A 19,671-nucleotide genomic window follows, 5' to 3' on the forward strand; every position below is an offset into this window, starting at 1 on the left:
TTCCTTTTCCATTTCAAATGCCTCCCTCCTCCACCCTACATCACGAACACATCAGGGTTTAGTTGAAACCTGAAGCTTCCTCTGGGACTTTGGGAAGAGTGCTTTAGGCTTTCTGTGGCTCTGTTTCCTCATCCAAATGGGACTGACTACCAGCCTCCGGGGAGAGCGGGATAGCCTAAGCAGTGCTGACAGAGCAAAGGGGAAGTTACTTTCCACGCACTGGCCGAAGGGGACAGGGGTGTGGCACTGTGAGGTCAGCTAAGTTGTCCCTCAGACACATGAAAACCACACCAGATGGGCCAGCTATTAAGCACTTGGATTAACCCTTGCTTAACATCGAGGTGCGGACCAGACTTTCAGGGGATATGGTGTAGCTCCCAGCGCAGGTCCCGTTTGCTCACTGAAGGAGATAGGAATGCCTTTGCAGGCTGCATATGGTGGCAGCTGATTAACCTAGGCCCTGATTTTCAGAAGCATTGACTTTGCCCGGAGTGCCAGCTGCTCAGCTTCTGGTGTCTATGAAATCCAGAAAGGAGAAGCAGAAGCTTGGCTGGCTCCATGAAGGGCCAACCCCCTCCCAGTCCAGAGTGAAAACACGCTTGAATCCTGATGGGACGTCAATGAGGAAGGGCCACCGGAACTGGGTAGACCATGGCATTGGGTGGAAGAGCTTCTCTCAGCATCCAAGCCCACCTTTGGCCTCCCAGTTCCTCCTGTGAGGGATGTTCCCACCGCCACCTTTCCTCCATACCTTCCTTACCATCTCAAACTTGGTAGAGGGTCCGGCTAGCAAGGGGTGCCCAGTATATCTATCTGCCTCCCATGGCTGGGACCTTAATTGTTCTCCTTGATTCACCACAGCCCTCTGAGGTTTTGTTGAGTATGAGGAAGAGGGCATCGAACCTGAGTTCTCTGGCTGCTTCTGCCAACAGATGAGGCATGGAGAGACTGCTTCAGCATAGAGAAAACATTAGAGACCGCTGACGCTTAGAAAGAGAGACGAAGAGGGAAGGTAAAGGGCTATGGAACAAGCTTTAATCAATGGGAATCCAAATGCCTCCTGCAGCATGGAGTTAACAAGAAGTCAAAAGGCTAAATACCCAAAGTGACCTCCGGAAGTTCCCCCCCATCCATCATTTCACAGGGACACTAGGCAAGTGGTATTTTGAAAAGAGTCTACATGATTTAGGACCACAAGCCCCATTGACTTTCAGTAGGACTTGTGTTCCTGGGGCTTGTCTACACTTAAAATGCTACCACAGCACAGCTATAGAGCTTCAGTGTAGACACTACCTAGGCCAATGGCAGGAATTCTCTGGTTGGTGTAGGTAATCCACCTCCCTGAGAGGTGGTAGATAGCTTGATGGAAGAAATCTGTTGACCTAGCGCCTTCTATACCGGGGTTCAGGCTGGCTTAACTACATAGCTCAGGAGTGTGAATTTTTCACACCCTTGACTGACAGATTTAAACTGACTGAATTTTCTAGTGTAGACCAGGCCTATGTCCCTTCAGCTCCTGAAAATCCTGCCCAAAGGGCCAGACTCCAAAGTGATGAGTAAAGTGGAGCAAAAGGCAGACTTATGAGTACTTCTGGCCATTTGGCATATAAATTACACCAGGTTTTGGCTTTACACCTACTTATTGGCTTGTAACTTATGCATTGTCTGAGTATTCAGCCCAAGTTCCTCTACAGGCACCCGCAGCTCCCTGCTATGAAAGAATGCAGGCGTGCCAGAAGTTTGAGACTCCCAGTGAGTTAGGAGATGGAGAATGACAAGCTGCCCATGGGAACACAGGACTAAGCAAAGCAGAAGCTGATGAAGACAGGTCATGAATAATGGACCAGGAAGACACAGAGAAGCAGCCATGAGCCAGAGGAGAACTGGGGAGTTGAGCAGAGAAAGGAAGAGAATCCAGCAGCTCAAAGTGGGACCCATATTCTCAGCCCAACACAGTGAAAGAGAAGAGACTCGAAACATATGGAAAAAGCTGCCAGGAGCTCTCAAAGCTCCCTCATTGCCACACACAGGACACGGGCAATGTTTTCTACATGAGACTCTTACGATTTTTTTACGTGCAACACCCCATTTGTAGAGGGTGTTCTACCAAACAGGGGAGAGGGGGCTGTTTTCTTCCAAGAGGACTTTGTGATCCCCTACCCCAGAAAAGTTTAAGTCTGGGTATTAAGCATGGAGAGGGAAACAGGGATTTTTCCATTATGCTGTTGGCTCTCTGTTATGGAAGCATCGTTTGTAGCTCCAGATCATAGTTAAGGCTGCAGTGAGTTTAGTGGCTATATTGGAAAACAATAAATGGGCCAGAGCTTAACTCTTTTAGATTAGAAGACCTTTTTGGTAGGGACTCAGTGGGAAGAGGTAAATATTTGGCCAGAAAAGGGGAGGGGAGGGTTGGCACTTCTGCAACTATGCCTGGGGGCGGGTTAGCCCCAACTGCAGTGTGGGCCCAACATAGACCCACTGGAGAAACACAGGACTCCCATCAGGGATGTGGTAGGGAGGGGAAAACATTTCTTGGCATTGGACTCTTTTTTGGCTGAATGGCAATACGCATTGCATTGCCTATAATGCTCTCTGCTGCTAGACAGGGACATCATTCTGACCTAAATAAAACAGCAGGTGCCAACCCCTTCTCCTCGCTGCTTGTCCCTTGCCCCAGGACACTTATCGTGCTGCAGAAGATGAAAAGCAAAAAAAGAAACAGCAACAAAAAAACTTACCAGCCTCTCTCATCCAAAAGAAGCGCCATGCTGGACAGGAAAGCATAGCTGCCAAAGAAGGGGCCAGGGAGAAAGCAAGCAGCAAAGGGGAAGAGATGAAGGAGGAAGGGAAAATGCCCACCCCATCCCCATGCTACACAAAGGAGAAAGCAAGCAGAATACACCGATGAGCAAGCATAGGGTAGCATGCGATGGCGATGGTAGGAGAGCCCAGGGGCTGGGAATGCTAATGGAGACTTGTCCAGCTACAGCCCCACCCCCTGTGCACCCGTGGGGGAAACAGTAATGGAGGAGTTTGAAATATATGCAGCGAATAGACTGTCAGACTATCAACCAGCCCCTTGCAGCCCTTGTCCGTTCTGGAGGAGTCGCCACCACTGCTCTCCAGTTTAAAACCATCACCTTCCCTCTATATGTCCAGCTGCACCCCAGTTTCGATCCTAGGTTCATGTTGCGATGCTACATCACGGCAGAGTCTCTTCTCCCCATCCTTAACTAGGGGTGAGCGCAGACTGGAAAACCAGTTCTCCCACCCTGTCCCTTTGAATTTCAAGAACTTCAGATTCAGGCGGGACCCAAAGTGGAAAGGGGCCAATTTTCCAGTTCTAAATTGAGGCCCAAAAGAATGGAAATCTCATGAGATCACCTCATAAGATATTATAACTCCCCTGGGGCTGGACTCCTGTTTAGTCTTGAACCCTAGCCTAAGCCTAAACCAGACCCAAGTATCACCCCCTCAGCTCATTTCTACTAAGAACTGGGCAGGAGAGTGCAGGGGAGGGGGACATTCAGAAGGAGGGAGAGAACTTCCCCCCAAAGAGTTCAACTGGTTGGTTGGATAATGAGCCCACTTCCCCCAATTGGGACAATCCACTCCCCCTCGCATCTTTCTGCAGCTTTCCAGCCTTGAGCAAGGCAGGGATTTCTCAAAGCAATTGCAGATTTGGCTGCACAACGCACATGAAATAAGCAGGGTGGGATAGAGAAGCTACAGTCTAGTGGATCATTTAGTCCCTAATTCCAGTGGCTCCCACTAAGTAGCAAACTCACATACTAAGGAATCTTGCCTCCCAACTAGTTTGTCCTACTTCTGGGTTTGAAGTCCAGATCCAAATCCAAAGGGTTCACTTTGCCCTGTAGAGGGCGCTCCTACTCCAGGCATATTATGGCTTTGCTGGAAAAATAACCCCTGAAGCTAGAAGGATGGGGAGGAATTCGCACACTCAGGATCAGGGTTCCACTTCTTCCTGACCAATCTCACCCTTGGGCAAATCTGGGGGTGAACATCTTCCCCCAACCCATTCCGATATTAATACAAACTGGGCTTAGCTGACACCCTAAAGTTTCAGCCAAGAATGTCTGAAGCGTATGGATTGCCCCTTTCTAGGCCTGTAGCCCACGCAAGAATTAGAAGCATCTATGATGCTTGAGTTGACACCCACCAGTGAAAGGTGATTATGCTGAAAATACAGCTGCCACCCTTTCTCTCTCCAACTCACACGGATTACCCTGTTTCCCCCCCTAGGATTAGAGACCCTACAGGGTACTTCTGGCTATATTCACCTTCTCCTAAACCCCTGGAATGAGGGGTGGAGGAGGGAGAAGAGACCCTCCCACAAACACTCATGCTGAGTCAAACACACTTGCTCTCTCCTTTCTCCAGCCAAGGTCAGCCAATAAATCTGGGAAGGGAGGTGTGTTAAGAAAGGCATAGACTCCTGGGGGGCAGACTCCTGTGTTCCACTAACGTCCATACTAGTTTTGCCAAGCACTTTACAAGGACCAGGCTTTGGGCCAAGAAAAGAGGTCACAAAAGGATTAACTGACCAAAAGGAATTATTCCCGGATTACTTCCTCTTTAAAAACACCTGTCTGCCAGCCCTGCAGAAGTTTACAGAGTTGGGTGAAGTCCTGATCATCTTCCTGCCCAGTTGCAAAAAATTCTTTTTGGACTTGGAGCAAAGTTTGGGAAGCAGCTGACAAAGGCTACTTTAAAAATAGTCAGTGAATGTCAGTCGGTCACTGTAGTTGCATTTAAGAGCATTGCCTGTACCCTCTTGTGGCCCAGCCACCAGGACAGCTGCACCTGTGCAAGCACCTCACGTAGCCAGGTTAAACCATTACAAGCAGTGATTTGCACAGGTACAGCATGAAACCGGAGTAAACCACACCACTGAAAATTGTGGATTAGCCTGTTTGCACCAGTGGTTTGCATTGGGGCAGCTACACTTATGGCTGGCAACTGATGGCCAGAACTGGGGCAAATCACTACTGCAGAAGACAAGACTTTTAAGAAACAGGATCTGGTAAACCATGTTTAGCCAAAACATTCACCAGTCTGGTCACCCTCCTTCTCTTTTTCTGAGAAGTGCCTCTATTTTTAAGATTGAAATGATCAGAGACAGGAAATTGCAGCAGCTAGAACATTACATACTCCTCCCCATATTAGGGCATATAGGGCAGATTTAGGGATAAATCCTCAATTTGGATCAAGCAAAGTGGTGCAAAAATATCTGCAGTTTTGAGGCAATGCGAGGTGGCATGAAGCAGAAATGGTTTTCTATTAAATAATCCTTTCTGCTGCATTCCCTTCGCCTTTCCTGAATGGGGCTGACAACTCCTCCAGGCACAGACAAGAGATGCTATCAGAAAAACAACCGAAACGCCTTTCTGTGCGACTTTAGCCAGCACAACCTAAGGCACAACTTGCGATGGCTCCGTCATCCAGGCTGTGACCCTAGTTTTCAAACTTGGGGGACTAAAGTGGATTTAGGGGCCTAACTTCCAAGTTTCAAAGGCCGAGCACACAGGTGTGACGGACAGAGCCTAAGAGATGCTGAGCACGAGCGGCTTTTACTGCAGAGGTCACAGCTGCTCAGTACAGGCCAGATCAAGCCATAGCTAGAGGAGACAAAGGTCTGTATATCCCGTTTCTCTGGATCAGTTTGTGCTGCTGATGGAAAATGAGATGGGGGCACAGAGGAGAGTAGATTTATTAATTTGTTATGAGGAGGGAGTGGAGGTGGGGGTGAGGGAGGTGGGACAGACATGGTTACTTCATTTAAAAAAAAACAAAACAAAACATACTAGCAGAGGTTATCAGGTGGTACCACTACTTCTAAGAAACATCATCTCCTTACCAAAAAGATTTGCAAGAATGTTTGTGGCCGAGGACCTAAGGTACTTGCTACAGGGATGTGAGGTCAGAGGTCAGTTCAATCCTGCAATATAAACGCAGCAAACCTGGGTCATATCAAAACAGCAGCATTGTCAGGAGGTGCCTGGCAGCGGGGGGGTGGGGGGAGGATGTAAAGGAGTATGAGGCAGGACGAAGGAGGAAGCTGAGCTGCACTGCTACTCTCAACTGATCTGCTTAGCATCTTACCTGCGGGCAGCTCTGCCCCAATATAGCAGCTAGAGAAGAGGAAGCTGTGAAGCCTGAAATGAAAAGTTGCTGATGCCACAGCCGAGATCCAGAAGACAAGAAACCAGAAACAAAACACAAGCTTCTGACAAACACACAGAAACATGGAACATTGACAAGAAAATAAAGGAGCCGTTAGGAGAAACACAACAGTTGGCCAATGCCCCTTCACATGGAACGCTGAGCAGAACTTTGAAAAGAACCCCCAAGTGGAATAGCCAACTCCAGGTGTTCTCGACAGGTTCCAGGTGTGACGATACCTCACAGGAAACCCCTTTAAAAAGGAATTAAATGGAAATAGGTGATGGATCCTGTGTGTTCCCAGAAGGCTGGGGCTGGGTGTCAATGCACCTGATGAGGAAGCCATCCTGTAGAATCAACCTTTCTCCAGAATTAATTTCACGGGGTGAAATCCTGGCCCTGATGAAGACAAGGGTCAAACTTCTATTGACTTCAGTGTCCTAGGATTTCAGCCACAGATTCTAAGGTCAAAAGGAATCATTATGATCACCTCGTCTGACGTCTTGCAGAACAGGAATTCCAAGCCATAACTTCAAACAACAATACCTGCATCCAGCCCATAACTTCTGGTTGAGCTAGAGCACACAGTACGATAGAGGTTGGTTTAAACACTTGTAGAGTAGGATAGTCTTTCGGTTCAATAGATTTTCCAAGAGTAATTTCTATAGAACCCTATTGGTGTCATTCACTTTCAGTTCTACAGGACTTGTCCATAAGGGCTTTGTCTGAGTGGAAATGGTGTGATGAAGCTACCAGACATGACCAACTTGCTACGTTAGTAAGTGGAGAGTTTGGTCCGGATAGAAATATAAAGAAAGGGGAAATGCAAATCAAGTTTTTACTGCTGTCACCAATACAGGGTCACTACAGCTACAGCTGAGCTAGCCGGAGCCTGTTCTGCCTCATGGATCAGTAACAAAACTAGCAACAAAGTTTTGTTCCAGATTCTTTACGACTGATGATGGGCAAGAGAGAGAAAGAGTCCAGCATGACTCTCAGATCCCCAGGGAAGTTTGAAGCTTCTGGGGCACAGGGGGAGGGGAAATCCTTTGCTGAGTTATAAATGGAGCAAGTTTGAACTGGAGCAAAACTAAAATACAGAACCCCACAGAGTCACCTATATGGAAAGTCACTTTTCTGACCACAGCACTTTTCCAATGTGCCGGTAAGAAGGATGTGGGTAAAATGCCATTGCCATCGGGCTGCAAGGTAGTTGTAGGGCTGCTGAAAGTTTCTAACTCCAGTGCAATGTAACAGTTAAAGGTGATCTCCACCCAGTGAGCTGGAAAGGGTATACAGCCAGGGGAAAGCAAGGCTCACTCATGGGAACCTAACTTCAGGGCAGTCAACTGGAATCATATTGAATGGTTTTTTCTTGTTTGGGCAGGAGTTTGGTTTTGCTAGGCATTCTCTGCACATAGCCCAGCAATCAAGAGTTTATCCTGCACTTCTTCCCCTAAGATTACAACCCTCAGTCCCAGAGAAACACATCACCAGCTGAACTGGGCCCATCTCATCCCAAAGGTGCATTTTACAAGGCGGACATGTCAGTTTTCTAGGAGACTAGGAACACAGCAAGTCATTCACTGCTCCTTTACCTCCTCAAAGCCAGCAAGGCCCCTCCCTCGCTGCTTGGCACTGAAAGGATGATGTCTAGGATCTCATGATGAGAAGAGACAGTCTCAAAGGGTTCCTGAGGGGAAAATCCCATAAGACGGTCGGTTCTGGCTCAGCTTTGCCAGGATCAAGATGGCAGCAACCTATAATTCATCAGCTTTCTGTTATATCTCCCAAGACCAGGGGAACCTGGCTTATGACAAACATGTCCTGGGCTGGATCCTCTCATAGACTGGCTGTGTCACAAGTTCCCAATTTGCTTTCAACAGGTCCTCACCAGACCATGGCTCTTCTATGCCCCAGCACACAAGGCGGTGGGATAAAACAGAGGGCTTGCGTCTCCCTTGCCCCATCCTGTGCTGGCAGTTACACCAGTACAGAATAGGTGTACAATGTTACCCTTCTGATTTAGCAGCTTTTTACACCCACTCTGCACTAACGTATGTGATTACCTACATGCAGGGCAATGGAGAATCAGGCTCCAGGGCTTCCACTACAGAAGCAGAGGTGGATATTTCCTTCGTTGTACCATAGGGGAAGTAGACTTTAAAGTGAAAAGCCAACAGTTTGAACCCCACTTGCCGCATCACAAAGGCCAACCCATTAGCAATGGAAAAGAGCTGCCTAACCCACTACCCTGGCAGTTAGTAAGTTAGAAAACCAGCATTATCCCCAACCCTGGACACTGAACAGGAAGAATCACCAAGGCCTTGAAGCCTAATTTGCCTAACAGCTAAGTCTGCGATGCAGTGACAAGGGTATAAACTTCCTTTACTTCACTCAAGTCTTTAGTAACTATAGATCTACCATAGGCTTTTTTATCATACCTGCCACCCATGGCATTGACCCAAAACACTGGGCCTGCTCCACTGTAACTGTCCCAAGAAAATTCAGTCCATCAGACAGCTGATAGAGACGTGTGTGTGTGTGCGCGCGTATGTGTTTTCATAGTGGAGATAGTCCTCTGAATAGGAATGAACAGCTTAAGAGACAAGAGTCCCTTAGGCAGCCTTTGAGAATTCATCAGCGATGCAACTTTCATTACTGTTCTGAAAAGGCAATGGGTAAAAACCCCAGAATATGCTGTGTTATGTAGGGAGAAAATCTGGGCTCTGTTGTTTGGAGGTAAGGCAAATCTTCCCCTCTGGCCTGAATGAAAGGAAACTGCAGAAGTTGGGTGGATAGCAAGGTACAGTACTGGTAGTTATCACTCTAGACACTGTCTGGAGGTAATTGTTAAGAACATACCCCAGTTAATAGAATGCAGTCTCAGCAGAGAAGCCCCATAGAGTTAGTGACCGTACAGCAATGTACACACTAGTTCGCTGGTAGCTAGTGGAACCTAGGAGGGACTGGCTGGGAGGGGGTGGGAATGCCCCCATCTCCAAGGTTTTTGCACTCACTCAAAATTTCTTAAGCTGTAGTGGCCTGACCACTTTTGAGCAGTGTTTTTTTGGTACTAAATCATACAGTTGTGCTGGAGCAGTATGGAGCATTGCTTCAGCTGCATGGTCACAGTGCCACTGAAATCTGACCCACGAGAGGCTTTGTGACCTGGTGCGTGGGGTTGCGACGCCACTCAAATTTGACCTAGCTACCCCTCCGTACAGACACATGGGGGCTCAGCTAATGGTATTGCAACGTGGCTCACAGGAAGTCTCTTCCTGGTTCGCGGAGTGCAGGGGAGTCACCGAGAGCTTGACGTCTGGCAGCACCAGCTCAGGCACTGAGTGGGTAAGAAAGAGAGGAGAATCCCCAGCTGAGGGAGACCCAAGGTCTCTGTGGGGGGAGAAGGAACAGGATGGGGGGGATGGGATGAGCAGGGAATCGAACAGGGTCCCTGCTGGGGGGGGGAGGGAGGAAATGCGATTTGCCCCACCTAAGAAATATCTGAATTGGTGCCATTGCTCGTAGTCACTGAGCTGAGAACAGCGGTTCATTCAAAATGGGATTTTATACACAGGCTGCGGTTTGGCGTGGCAGCTTAGTCTGGGCTTTATCAGATTGCAAGATGGCAACTCCATCTGCTAAATTCATTTTCTTAAAATGTGGCAAGCCCTGGGGCATAAAGAGCCTTGAAAAGCACCCCAGGTGGAATTCTAGAGGAGCAGCAAACTTCAGGCCTTCTCAGCAAGCAACTGTGAACTTGATCCACAGAAATCAGAGGTGGGAAAGAGCCACTAGGCCATCTGGGACCTGGGTTTCATAGCTGCTGAGTACCTGTGCTTCGCAATGACCTCATTCGATTTTGTGAGTGCTCAGCACTTCTGAATGTCAAGTTCTCTGTTCTCCCCTGTCCTCTCCAGGTTGCACCATAGGATTGTCTCATGTAATTTTACAATGACTTGAATAGTTATCATCATCCCTATACATTCAGGCTGCAGGGCACAATCTTATTGTATTCATGGAAAATAATACTAAAGCCCTACATTAACTTCTGGGTCCCAGCATCTCTGGGTTTTAGTCAATCTCTGAACACTCTCATTTCTGAGACCTTCCATTAAAACACACCAGGTAAGTGATGGAGAAAGGTAGATAGGGCCAAAGCCTCAGCGGGACTAAATCAACATGGCTCTGATAAAGACAGTGGAGCTATGCTGATTTACCCCAGATGAGGATTCTGCCCTTGATTTCAGTGTAGCTGTGTCAATTTACATGAGTTGAGGATCTGCCTCTAAGGCCAAGATCTTCAAAAGGCATTTAGGCACCTAACTCCCATTGATTTCTGTGGGAGTTAGGCACCTAATACCTTTGAGGATCTGACCCAAAGTATCTACAGAAGGAGCTTGAACAGATACAAGGGAACCCAGTGTCATGGTCTCCCCACCTTCCAAATCCACGTTGCTTCTAACAGCTCTCCAGCCTCTCTTAAAGGGACAGGTCCGGACCAAATGCACTGACCAATTCACACCACAGCTCCCGTTGCTACTCATGGAGGAGTAAAATCGACACTGTGCTACAAGAAGACGGCCACAAGGTGGCCTTGTGTCCAAAGTAAGAGGAAACTCAACGTACCTTTGCTCCTCCTCAAGTTCTTCTTTGGTCATCATTGTCTTATACTGGTTCCCCCTCAGCTTTCCGGGGCTGTATTTAAAGGAGATCTGCTCGTCCGCTGCTGGAGAGAGAGAGCAGTCATGTGAGAAAGGAGACCCTCGTGAGTTCTGGCAGGTGGCCAATGGGATGGATGGATCCCTTGCGCTCCTCATGTTGCACCCTAGCGTGGGAGATGCGCCACCCTGGAAGCACATTCGACAGCTAAACACCGATTGGAGGCACGAAAATCTTCAAAAAAGTTATGTGATGCCAGTGGAAGACAAACGGTACCTTTAACAAGACCCTGGCCTGGTCATTCTGGGAGAGGGTTAGAGTCCTGCCTACAGCTGACTAACATCACAACCATCTAATGCTGTTGGCGTCACTGAGTCTGCCCGACTCACCTGGAGTTGGCAACAATCTGTGGTCCAACGTTATTGACCTATCCCCTTTGAAATGAGATACAACTAAATTCTAGCGCATAGGGAACCTGTTGGGCTATTTCTCTCCCCTGGAGTCAGAGCTCTGGAGACTCAATGGGCTTAGCAGGAGGATGGTAACCATAGCCTACAGAATTCATCTCTGTTTCTGTTTGGACATTCCTTTCCCCCTTCCACAGGAGCTAGGACCCCCATGCTCATGCTTTGGGTTTGTGAATAATCGCTCAGGAGACCATGCTGTAAGCACACTGGGCACATGCCACACAATCTATTCAAACTCACGATGGACCAGTCATCCTGGCTGTGCTCCGGGCTTCGAAATCACAACATTCCAGTAGCCAGGAGCATTGCAAGAAAGCTTGAGAAATGGCTTTGGGAAAGGGAGACACCATGCGGCAAATTCCTGGGCTGCAAACAGAGATGGTCCAAAGCATTCTTGACCCGATCAACAGCTGTGATTGCAGTGATGCTGAAGTCCCTCTGGTGCCAATGGATAGACACAACGGGAAAAGGATCCTCTTTATTACCCAGTTTGGGTAGCATCCCTTTGGTAGAACGCAGTGTTTTCAACCCGGGGGTCCACAGACTGTCTAAAATTTCCAAAAGGGTCTGCACCTACATTTGAAATATTTAGGGGTCTGCAAATGAAAAAAGGTTGAAAACCACTGCTCTATGGCAGGCATTCTCTCCTCTGCCCAAGCCCCTAGATCACATCTCTTTGCTAATTAAAACTCTGTAGCTCACAGATGTGGAGCCAGAGCTTTAGCTTCTCCCAGCAGATTTTGCTCGAGCTCTTTGTTTATTTTTAACCCACTTCTCGGAGTTATCTTCCTGCACAAAGTCAGCCCAAAATGCATCCCAGGAGGGTCAGGGCTTGTGCATATTTGTTGGCTTGATAAAAAAATAAAACAAACATCTAGCGGTTGTGTTGAGATAAAGTCAACACTCCAAGGACCATAGTGCCATGTTCCCTCCTGCAAGATACTCTAGCATGGCTCCTTCCGGCACAGGAGAAGGATACAGACCAGAGGTGTTGTAAATATCCCTGGTACCCGCCCTAGTTAGTGTGAGAAAGAGAGAACTTTTGAACCTTGGAAGGATCCAGCCTTTGTTTGCTAATCCTCTTGTCTTTGCCTGATCAAGCTATTTTCTCCTACTTCCCAAGCTCAAGGGCTGGAAAAACAGAGGTCAAAAACTGCCATCATATTGCTTTTCTGTCCACAGCTGAGCTCCAAACACTTTCCAGGCCTCAGAATACCCATGGGGCAGGCAAGTACAAGCCTCAATTTACAGGTGGGGAAACTGAGATGTGAAATGACTTGCCGAAGGCCGCTTACAGTGTTGTGTAGTCATGTGGGTCCCAGGATATTAGGGAGACACGGTGGGTAAGGTGATCACCAACCTTGTCTCGCCCATGGCCACACAGGCAGAGCCAGGAATAGAACCGAGGTGTCATGTTTATTACATGACAGTCATTGCTAGGGTAAAAAAATATCCCACAGAGCATGCATCCAGGTTTTAGTGTGAACAAATGTTTACTGGTACAAATCTGTTAAAACTGCAGACTTAACAGGAAACAGAGGTTCCCAGACAGAACTTCTTCTCATCCATCACCTCCACAAATATTTCACATTTCACTCCCCAGTCGCTGCACCTCAGCATGTCAACAAGCCTCACGCTGATCCTGGTCAGTTTTCCACTGAGGAAGATTCCGACTCAAGGGCTAATCATTTAGCCGTAGCGCTGGAGTGAAAACAAAGGCTGCTGGCTGGCCTCTTGTGAAAAGCTACACCCATTGCCCAACAGCTCAGCAAACCTAAGCCTGTCACAGTGCCCTCGCTCCACAGTCCAGAAAATGCAGCTCCATAAAGTCTCATTTCCCTCAATGGAAAAAGCTCAGCACTGGCAGGCAAACAAGCCTGATCAACTGGAAGCAAACAGACACTAGGCTCAGTTAACCAGGCACTAAAAACGAGCCTTAAAAGTGCCATTGAAACGTGCCTTTAACCGGTTGTTGCTCGGGGAGATATTAACCCTGAGTCTCCTATTACTTGCACGGCTGTAAATCAGCAGTCATTTCTCTGAAGTCAGTGGAGTTTCACTAAGGTACGTGAAAGGAGAATCAGGCTTCATCGGCGCCCTTCACATCAGAAATCTTTATTCTTAACATCTTTTGCTTGGTAGAAAACCAAGCCAGTTTTCCCTCCCCGAACAGGGGCTGTTCAGATCAGAATGAAGAAGGGACTCTAGAAATTGAGGGGAAGGGGAATAGCCATCCGCCCATCTGCCTGCCAACCTGTGCTTGTAGGTTTTGAAAGAAAGAGCTGGAAGTTTTCAGTGCTCAAGGGCTCTCTTTCTCTTCAGATTGGAGATAAACGTCAGGAAATACATTGAAAATTCTAGGCATGATTTTTCCCAGGAACTGCAAAATATTTAAGAGTATAAAGTGATCTACTTAAATAGAACAGCCATGAGGCGAGTTTTAAAAAAAGATATTTGTCTTGTGTATTTCCCCCGCCAATGTCTGCAGGTTTCCAAGACGCTGGGTTTGCAGAGTATTTTCTTACTGGCCGTCATTTGGTAAAAAGAAAAGAGTCCTAATTCAAATCTACCTCTCCACACCCAGTGCTTCTTACTCTCCCAGACACCTTGGCTCTAGTTCCAGGAACCTGCCAGCTCCCCAGAGGTTTCTGTACAACTTTACTTCTTGAAAGAAAAGAGAAAGAATGGTCTTGTGTTTAGGTCATTCAACTAATATTTAGATAGACCTGAATTCTATTCCTGGCTCTGCCACAGACTTCCTGCGTGTTCTTGGGTAAATCACTTAATCACACTGTGCCTCAGTTTCCTTATGTGTAAAATGGAGACAGTAGTACTTTCCCACCTTACAGAAGATGTGAGGATGCATTCATTAATAACTGTGAGGTGCTCAGACACTACTGCAATGGAGGCCATATAAGTGCGTAGATAGAAAATGCATTAAAGAAATAAAAAGGTAGCTGGCTGACAATCTGAGATCCTTATGGTTATATTAGATGCATAAACATGGCTTAGTATCCCCACTGGCCAGACTGAGTCATCATCTTATCCAGTCCATTAAAATGCCTGAATTATTTAGAACATTCCTTTAAAAGGGAATGAATTGCAGCCTGCATGTCCACAGTACCATTTATCCAAGGACAGGATGGTTAGTTAAGCATCACAACTCTCTCTGCCTCCCCATCCCAGTAGTGGATAGGGAACACTTAACCTAACCCTGAAATGCAGCCACTTCAGCGGTGGGACATAGTAACACTTTAACAGCACCCAGCAATACAGTTTAGGGCATGAACTGAAGATCATAGCATCAATTTCAAATAGGGTGACCAGATAGCAAAGGGGAAAAATCGGGATGGAGGTGGGGGGTAATTGGCACCTATATAAGACAAAGTCCCAAAGTCGGGACTGTCCCTATAAAATTGGGACATCTGATCACCCTAATTTCAAACTGCTGGAGGAATTCAGGCAGGCAGAATGGGGTAACCCATCTCACTTCCTTTTTCCCTTTTACCACTGAACAAGGAGTGTGTGGGGGTGGGGGAGGGAAAAAACAGAAGAGAGAAAAGTGTTCAGGTTCTGTTTTTTCTAATAAAATAACGATGACAACAATGACAATGTCACCGACACTGAAGAACCCAAGCCAGAGCCTGCTGGGTGAGTGCCCGGGCGAACAGCAGTTTGGGAAGGGAAATGCAGAGGCTGGAGATGGGCAGCTTAGTGAGATTCCGATCAGTTTCCATGGCTGAGCTTTGCAACTTGAGCTTGGCTGAGCCAGAGGAATTTAGTGCGGAAAACTGTGGCCTAAGCGCTTTGATAATGTTGGCCCAAGGCTCTTGAAGGCAGAAAGGAGGAGAACTGAGCAAGAGGTTTTTAACAGCTTGGAAAAGGCTGGAGCCTTGATCCTTTACTGTAATGCTGGCCGGGGGCACATCATCGTGAAGGCCCTCATTTAGCAAAACAAACCTGTGGCTAATGCAGCAGGTACTGCCATGCGGGTGGCCTGGAGAAGACACCATGCACGGAGCCTTGTGCTGCAGGGACTGGGGCAGCGCAGACAACCCAGAGCAGGAGGAGGGGGTGCTTTTTCCAGGTGTGAGAAGATAGGGAAGAGCCTTGAGCCCCTCAACACTGACCCCACTAGCCAGTTAAAGTGGGGGGCCAATGGCCAATAGAGGGACTCCTAATTCAGCCCCACTCCAAGCATGGGTTTGCCATAGCTCTGACTCCTTGGTAGCACAAGTTCCAAATCCCAGTGTCGTTAGCCCAGGCTGACCTCCTCCTGAGGCTGGCTGGTAGGGCTCTCTTACAGTTTTGAACAACAGACTGGTTGCAAGAACAGCTGCAGTTTGCCACAGGATCCTGGGCTCAAACTCCCCTCCCCCTCCCTTGTGTGGCCTGCTGTGTGCCCTCTCCCACCCCAGAGGCAGCTGCATTTCAGACAGTAGAATTGAAGGTCTACAGGAGGTGAAGGGAATTTGTCAGGATAAAAGGCAACACAGTTGAGTGGCATGCGCCCTAGACTGGGAGTCAGGATACCCAAGTTCTAGTCACAGCTCCGCCACCCACTGGCTGTGTTTCCCTGGGGCAAGTCAGGCCAGCTCGCAGTGCCAAGCTCTGTCCCCCACACTCCCCTCTCTACGAAACGGGGACAGCAGCTCCCTGCCTTGAAGGTGCATTGCAAGGATTTTCATCATAAGCCTCCTGCACCAGAGTGATTGTGACAGGGGGTTGCAAAGGCTAGCAAGGAAGTGGGACAGGGAGGAGGGATTCCTATCACCCCAGCACCCCCAGGATGGAGGCTTTTCTGGAAGCCATCACATTAACCGTGGTGCTGCTGTGGGACAGTCTCCTGGTCAACACAAACACAGACACAGACATACTTGCCTGCCATCATCTAGTTTGGGACGGGGGGGGGGAAGAGTTATGAGCAAGGTTCCTGTGTTGTTGTCCCAATTAGTCAATTAATCATTTTCTAGTAAAGTCATTGACGAATCAGTTAAACACAGCTCTAGCTAAACCCTCTGGAGATCCCCTGGTGCCTTCAAGGAGCTTTTTGGCAGGCTTTGTTCTCATGTCATGCCAAAGGCTGGAGGCAGACAGCACAGCACATCTGTCATCAGGATGGGGAGGGGGCTGCTGGGGTGAAACCAATGTAAGGAGAAGGGAGGTGAGAGAAACCCACAAGAGCCGGCAGTCGAGCTGGTGTGCCACACGCAGTCTTAAAAGATTAAGCCCCGGGTGGGGGCAGCCGTGTTCATCCATTGCTGGCCTGTCCCCACTCTCCATCCTCTGTGCAGCGTGGAACCCAGTAGCATGGCTCATTCTGGTCCCCTCCCCCTCCCCAGCCACCCCCGCCCAGGGCCTGCCAGGCTGCCGCCACAATGACAAATGCCAGTGATGCTATCTGCTCTTTGTGCTCCGCTGACTCTAGCCCAACCAAGCGAATTAACAGCTCAATAATCAGGAGGAAGAGGAAGCCGTCAGCTGCTGAAGGGAGCTAATCCCCAGCCTTCCCCCAGAGTCTTGCAGCTGAGCAGCTTCCAGGCCTTGCTGACCAGGGGCTGTATTTATAGTAAGTGACAGCCTTGCCCAGCTGGACAATGGTTCCCCAGCATTGTCCTAGAACAGGCCCTCCCACCCCAGACTCTGTGCCTGGCACACAATGAGCAGGGCAAGGAATGTCCAGGCCATTGCATTCCTGCAGCCCTCCCTTCTCTTTCCACTCTCTCTGCCAGTTGGGAATTTAAAGGGACAGAGACCTCAGCCTCATTCTTGCTGGGACAGAGTTTCTAAGACGACGAAGGTGTAAATTGATCGGGTTCTGATCTCAATGGCAGAGTTCTGTGGTGGTCCCCTCAACTTGTGAGGTTGCCATTTGTTTCACATTACCCCAGGTCTGTGCTTTCTATTAAGTCCTCTGTCCCCCCCTGCCCTCCCACCACACTATCTAGCCCACAACCCTCCTGGATTCTGCCACTGGAGCATTATCATTGCCAAAGTCCCAAGAACGGAGATTTGTCAGTCTGCCGAACACCCCCCACCGCTCCATGATCTGATTGTACTGTGCACACTTAAAGTCAGGTGCCCCTTGTGTTACTGAAACACTGAGTGTGTTTGCACACAATGTGGGTCTGGTGGAAGCAGGGGCACTGGAACAATGTGTATAGTGTGGGTGCTGAGAGCCACTGAAACAAACTGTAAATCCTGTATATCATGGAAACCCACTTCAATTCCAGCACCTATGGGTGGAAGGAAACACACCCCACAAACTGAAAGGTGATCTGTATCGGGGAGGAGAAAAGGGGGGTGTCACCTGCCACTCTATTTTTTCAGGGGGAGGCAGGTGGATTATTTTTTTATGGAGTATGAAAAAAGGCCCCGCAATGTGCGTAGGGGGGTTTTATATAATTTTTTCTCCTTGTGTTTTATGACCCTGGACACATTGGCCTTGTCCCCCATTTTGCCTAGAACTCTAGAAGAGGGAAATTTCACTCTCAGTATTCAGGAGCTTCCAGCTCAGACCCAAGCTGGCCCTTGGCAGCGTGGCGCTATCTACGCCCTCTCTCCCACCAGCTGCTGCGTCGCCAGCACTTACCATCATCCAGCTCTGGTTCCTTCACCACCAGTCTCTCTTTTTCCCAGTCTTGATCTTCCTCCTGGAGAGAATGAAGAGCAGAGCAGTTCAGAGGTGAGAACAGTGTGTGGAGCAAACGGAGCTCCCCGAGGCAGCATGGCTCGGTGAATCAGACCATGGACTGGGACATGGCAGACTTGGGTTCAATTTCTGGCTCTGCCATTTGGCTGCTGGGTGAGCCTTGGGCAAATCATTTCCCCTTTGTGATTCAGTTTCCCCATCTAAAATAGGGGTAATGATACTGACCTGCATAAAGAAAAGGAGTACTTGTGGCACCTTAGAGACTAACAAATTTATTAGAGCATAAGCTTTCGTGAGCTACAGCTCACTTCATCGGATGCATCCGATGAAGTGAGCTGTAGCTCACGAAAGCTTATGCTCTAATAAATTTGTTAGTCTCTAAGGTGCCACAAGTACTCCTTTTCTTTTTGCGAATACAGACTAACACGGCTGCTACTCTGTGACCTGCATAGAGATCTATGGATGAAAAGAGCTAGTTTTTATTAATAAGATTATATATTCCACAGACACACAAACTACAGTAAAAGAACATTATGGTTGCCTGTGCATCCTTAATTTGCGCCCCCCCTTGTGCACATACATTATGATACAGTCTTTAATTATGTTGTCACATGCTATATTTTCCACAGGACCCCTGCCACATTTGTTGCCCAGGACGGACTGTGCTCATTTAATGATCAGTTATTCAGTATTTTGTTTTCTCTTCATTATTCCATGCATGGCCCTAGGTCTTATTTACAGCACACAATTCAAATCCTGATCTGAAAGGAGAATTATTGATTTTCTAGGACACTGCAGTATCCGAGTGCTCCATAAACGTTCGTTTATCTTTGTGGCACTCCTGTGAGATGAGGAACCATTACCTGTTTTTTCGCAGTACTCAGGCACCGCTCCTAGTGCTTTCAGGTGCAGTTGAGCATACTCACACTTTTGCAAGTCAGGCCCTGGCTTCTTGTCAGCTCTCCCCCACCCACAACCTTCTTCTTTCCACTCGACTGGTTCCCAGTCCCAGTCTCCCCTAGTCTAATCTCAGCCCCCTTGCCCATTTCCCTCCTTGGCTTCCAGTCCCAATTTCTTTGGCCAGCCACTCTCATTTCCTCCCAGTCTTCACCCAACTCCCAGCTTCCATCTCATTCCTCCTCCATCAGCTGCCCCTCCATTAGCTTCCAGTCCCCCCTGTGTCTCCCAGGTCTGGCTCTTATCCACTCTGCATTTGATTCAATCAGCTTCCTCCTCCACATGATGTTATGTAGAAGCATCCTCTAATTTCCTATGCCTGAACTAGACCCAGCAAGGCCCAGAAGTCAGGAATTGCAACTGCAGGGAAAGTCCTCCTCAATGCCAGGTTGGTGCCTTTTCAGTGAGGATGGCCTCTTCTGGGAATTAAGCTGCAAGGCATAGCAGAGACTTGATAGAGCATTAGCAAATTGCGAGTTTTCAAAAGCTTATTACTTGACCAAATGCAGGCAATTTTCACAGGTATGTTGAAAGGCACATCCCTGATACAAAGGCCACCTCCCTGCCTTTCAAGACCCTGCTCCAACACATGTGGGTGCTAGAACATACTTCAGCCCAAACTATTACACTTTGGTAAAGACGTAAGCAACGGAACCAAGGGTCTTGTAAAGGGAAGAGTCTGGCAACTCTAACAATCTGCAGGGGTAGGAGCACTGCCAGATCCATCCTTGTCCCACAGCACGAAAT

General features: G+C 48.2%; 1 protein-coding gene across 6 annotated transcripts in view; it reads right to left on the reverse strand.

Moving 5' to 3' along the window:
• Nucleotides 1-19,671, reverse strand: part of MXRA7 (matrix remodeling associated 7) — a 51,554-nt gene that overhangs the window by 9,713 nt on the left and 22,170 nt on the right. For 2 of the 6 annotated variants that reach the window (XM_038372327.2, XM_038372331.2), the window contains exons 2-3: nucleotides 17,908-17,968; nucleotides 10,816-10,912 (exon numbers count right to left, since the gene is read on the reverse strand). In XM_038372327.2, coding sequence (XP_038228255.1) covers nucleotides 10,816-10,912; nucleotides 17,908-17,968 — 158 coding nt within the window. Of the gene's footprint in view, nucleotides 1-5,878; nucleotides 5,960-10,815; nucleotides 10,916-17,907; nucleotides 17,969-19,671 lie in introns of all 6 variants that reach the window. The other 4 variants (XM_038372326.2, XM_038372330.2, XM_038372333.2 and 1 more) reach the window with 3 other exon arrangements.

Source organism: Dermochelys coriacea, chromosome 14 (assembly GCF_009764565.3).
Source record: "Dermochelys coriacea isolate rDerCor1 chromosome 14, rDerCor1.pri.v4, whole genome shotgun sequence".
NCBI classification, from domain to species: Eukaryota; Metazoa; Chordata; order Testudines; family Dermochelyidae; genus Dermochelys; species Dermochelys coriacea.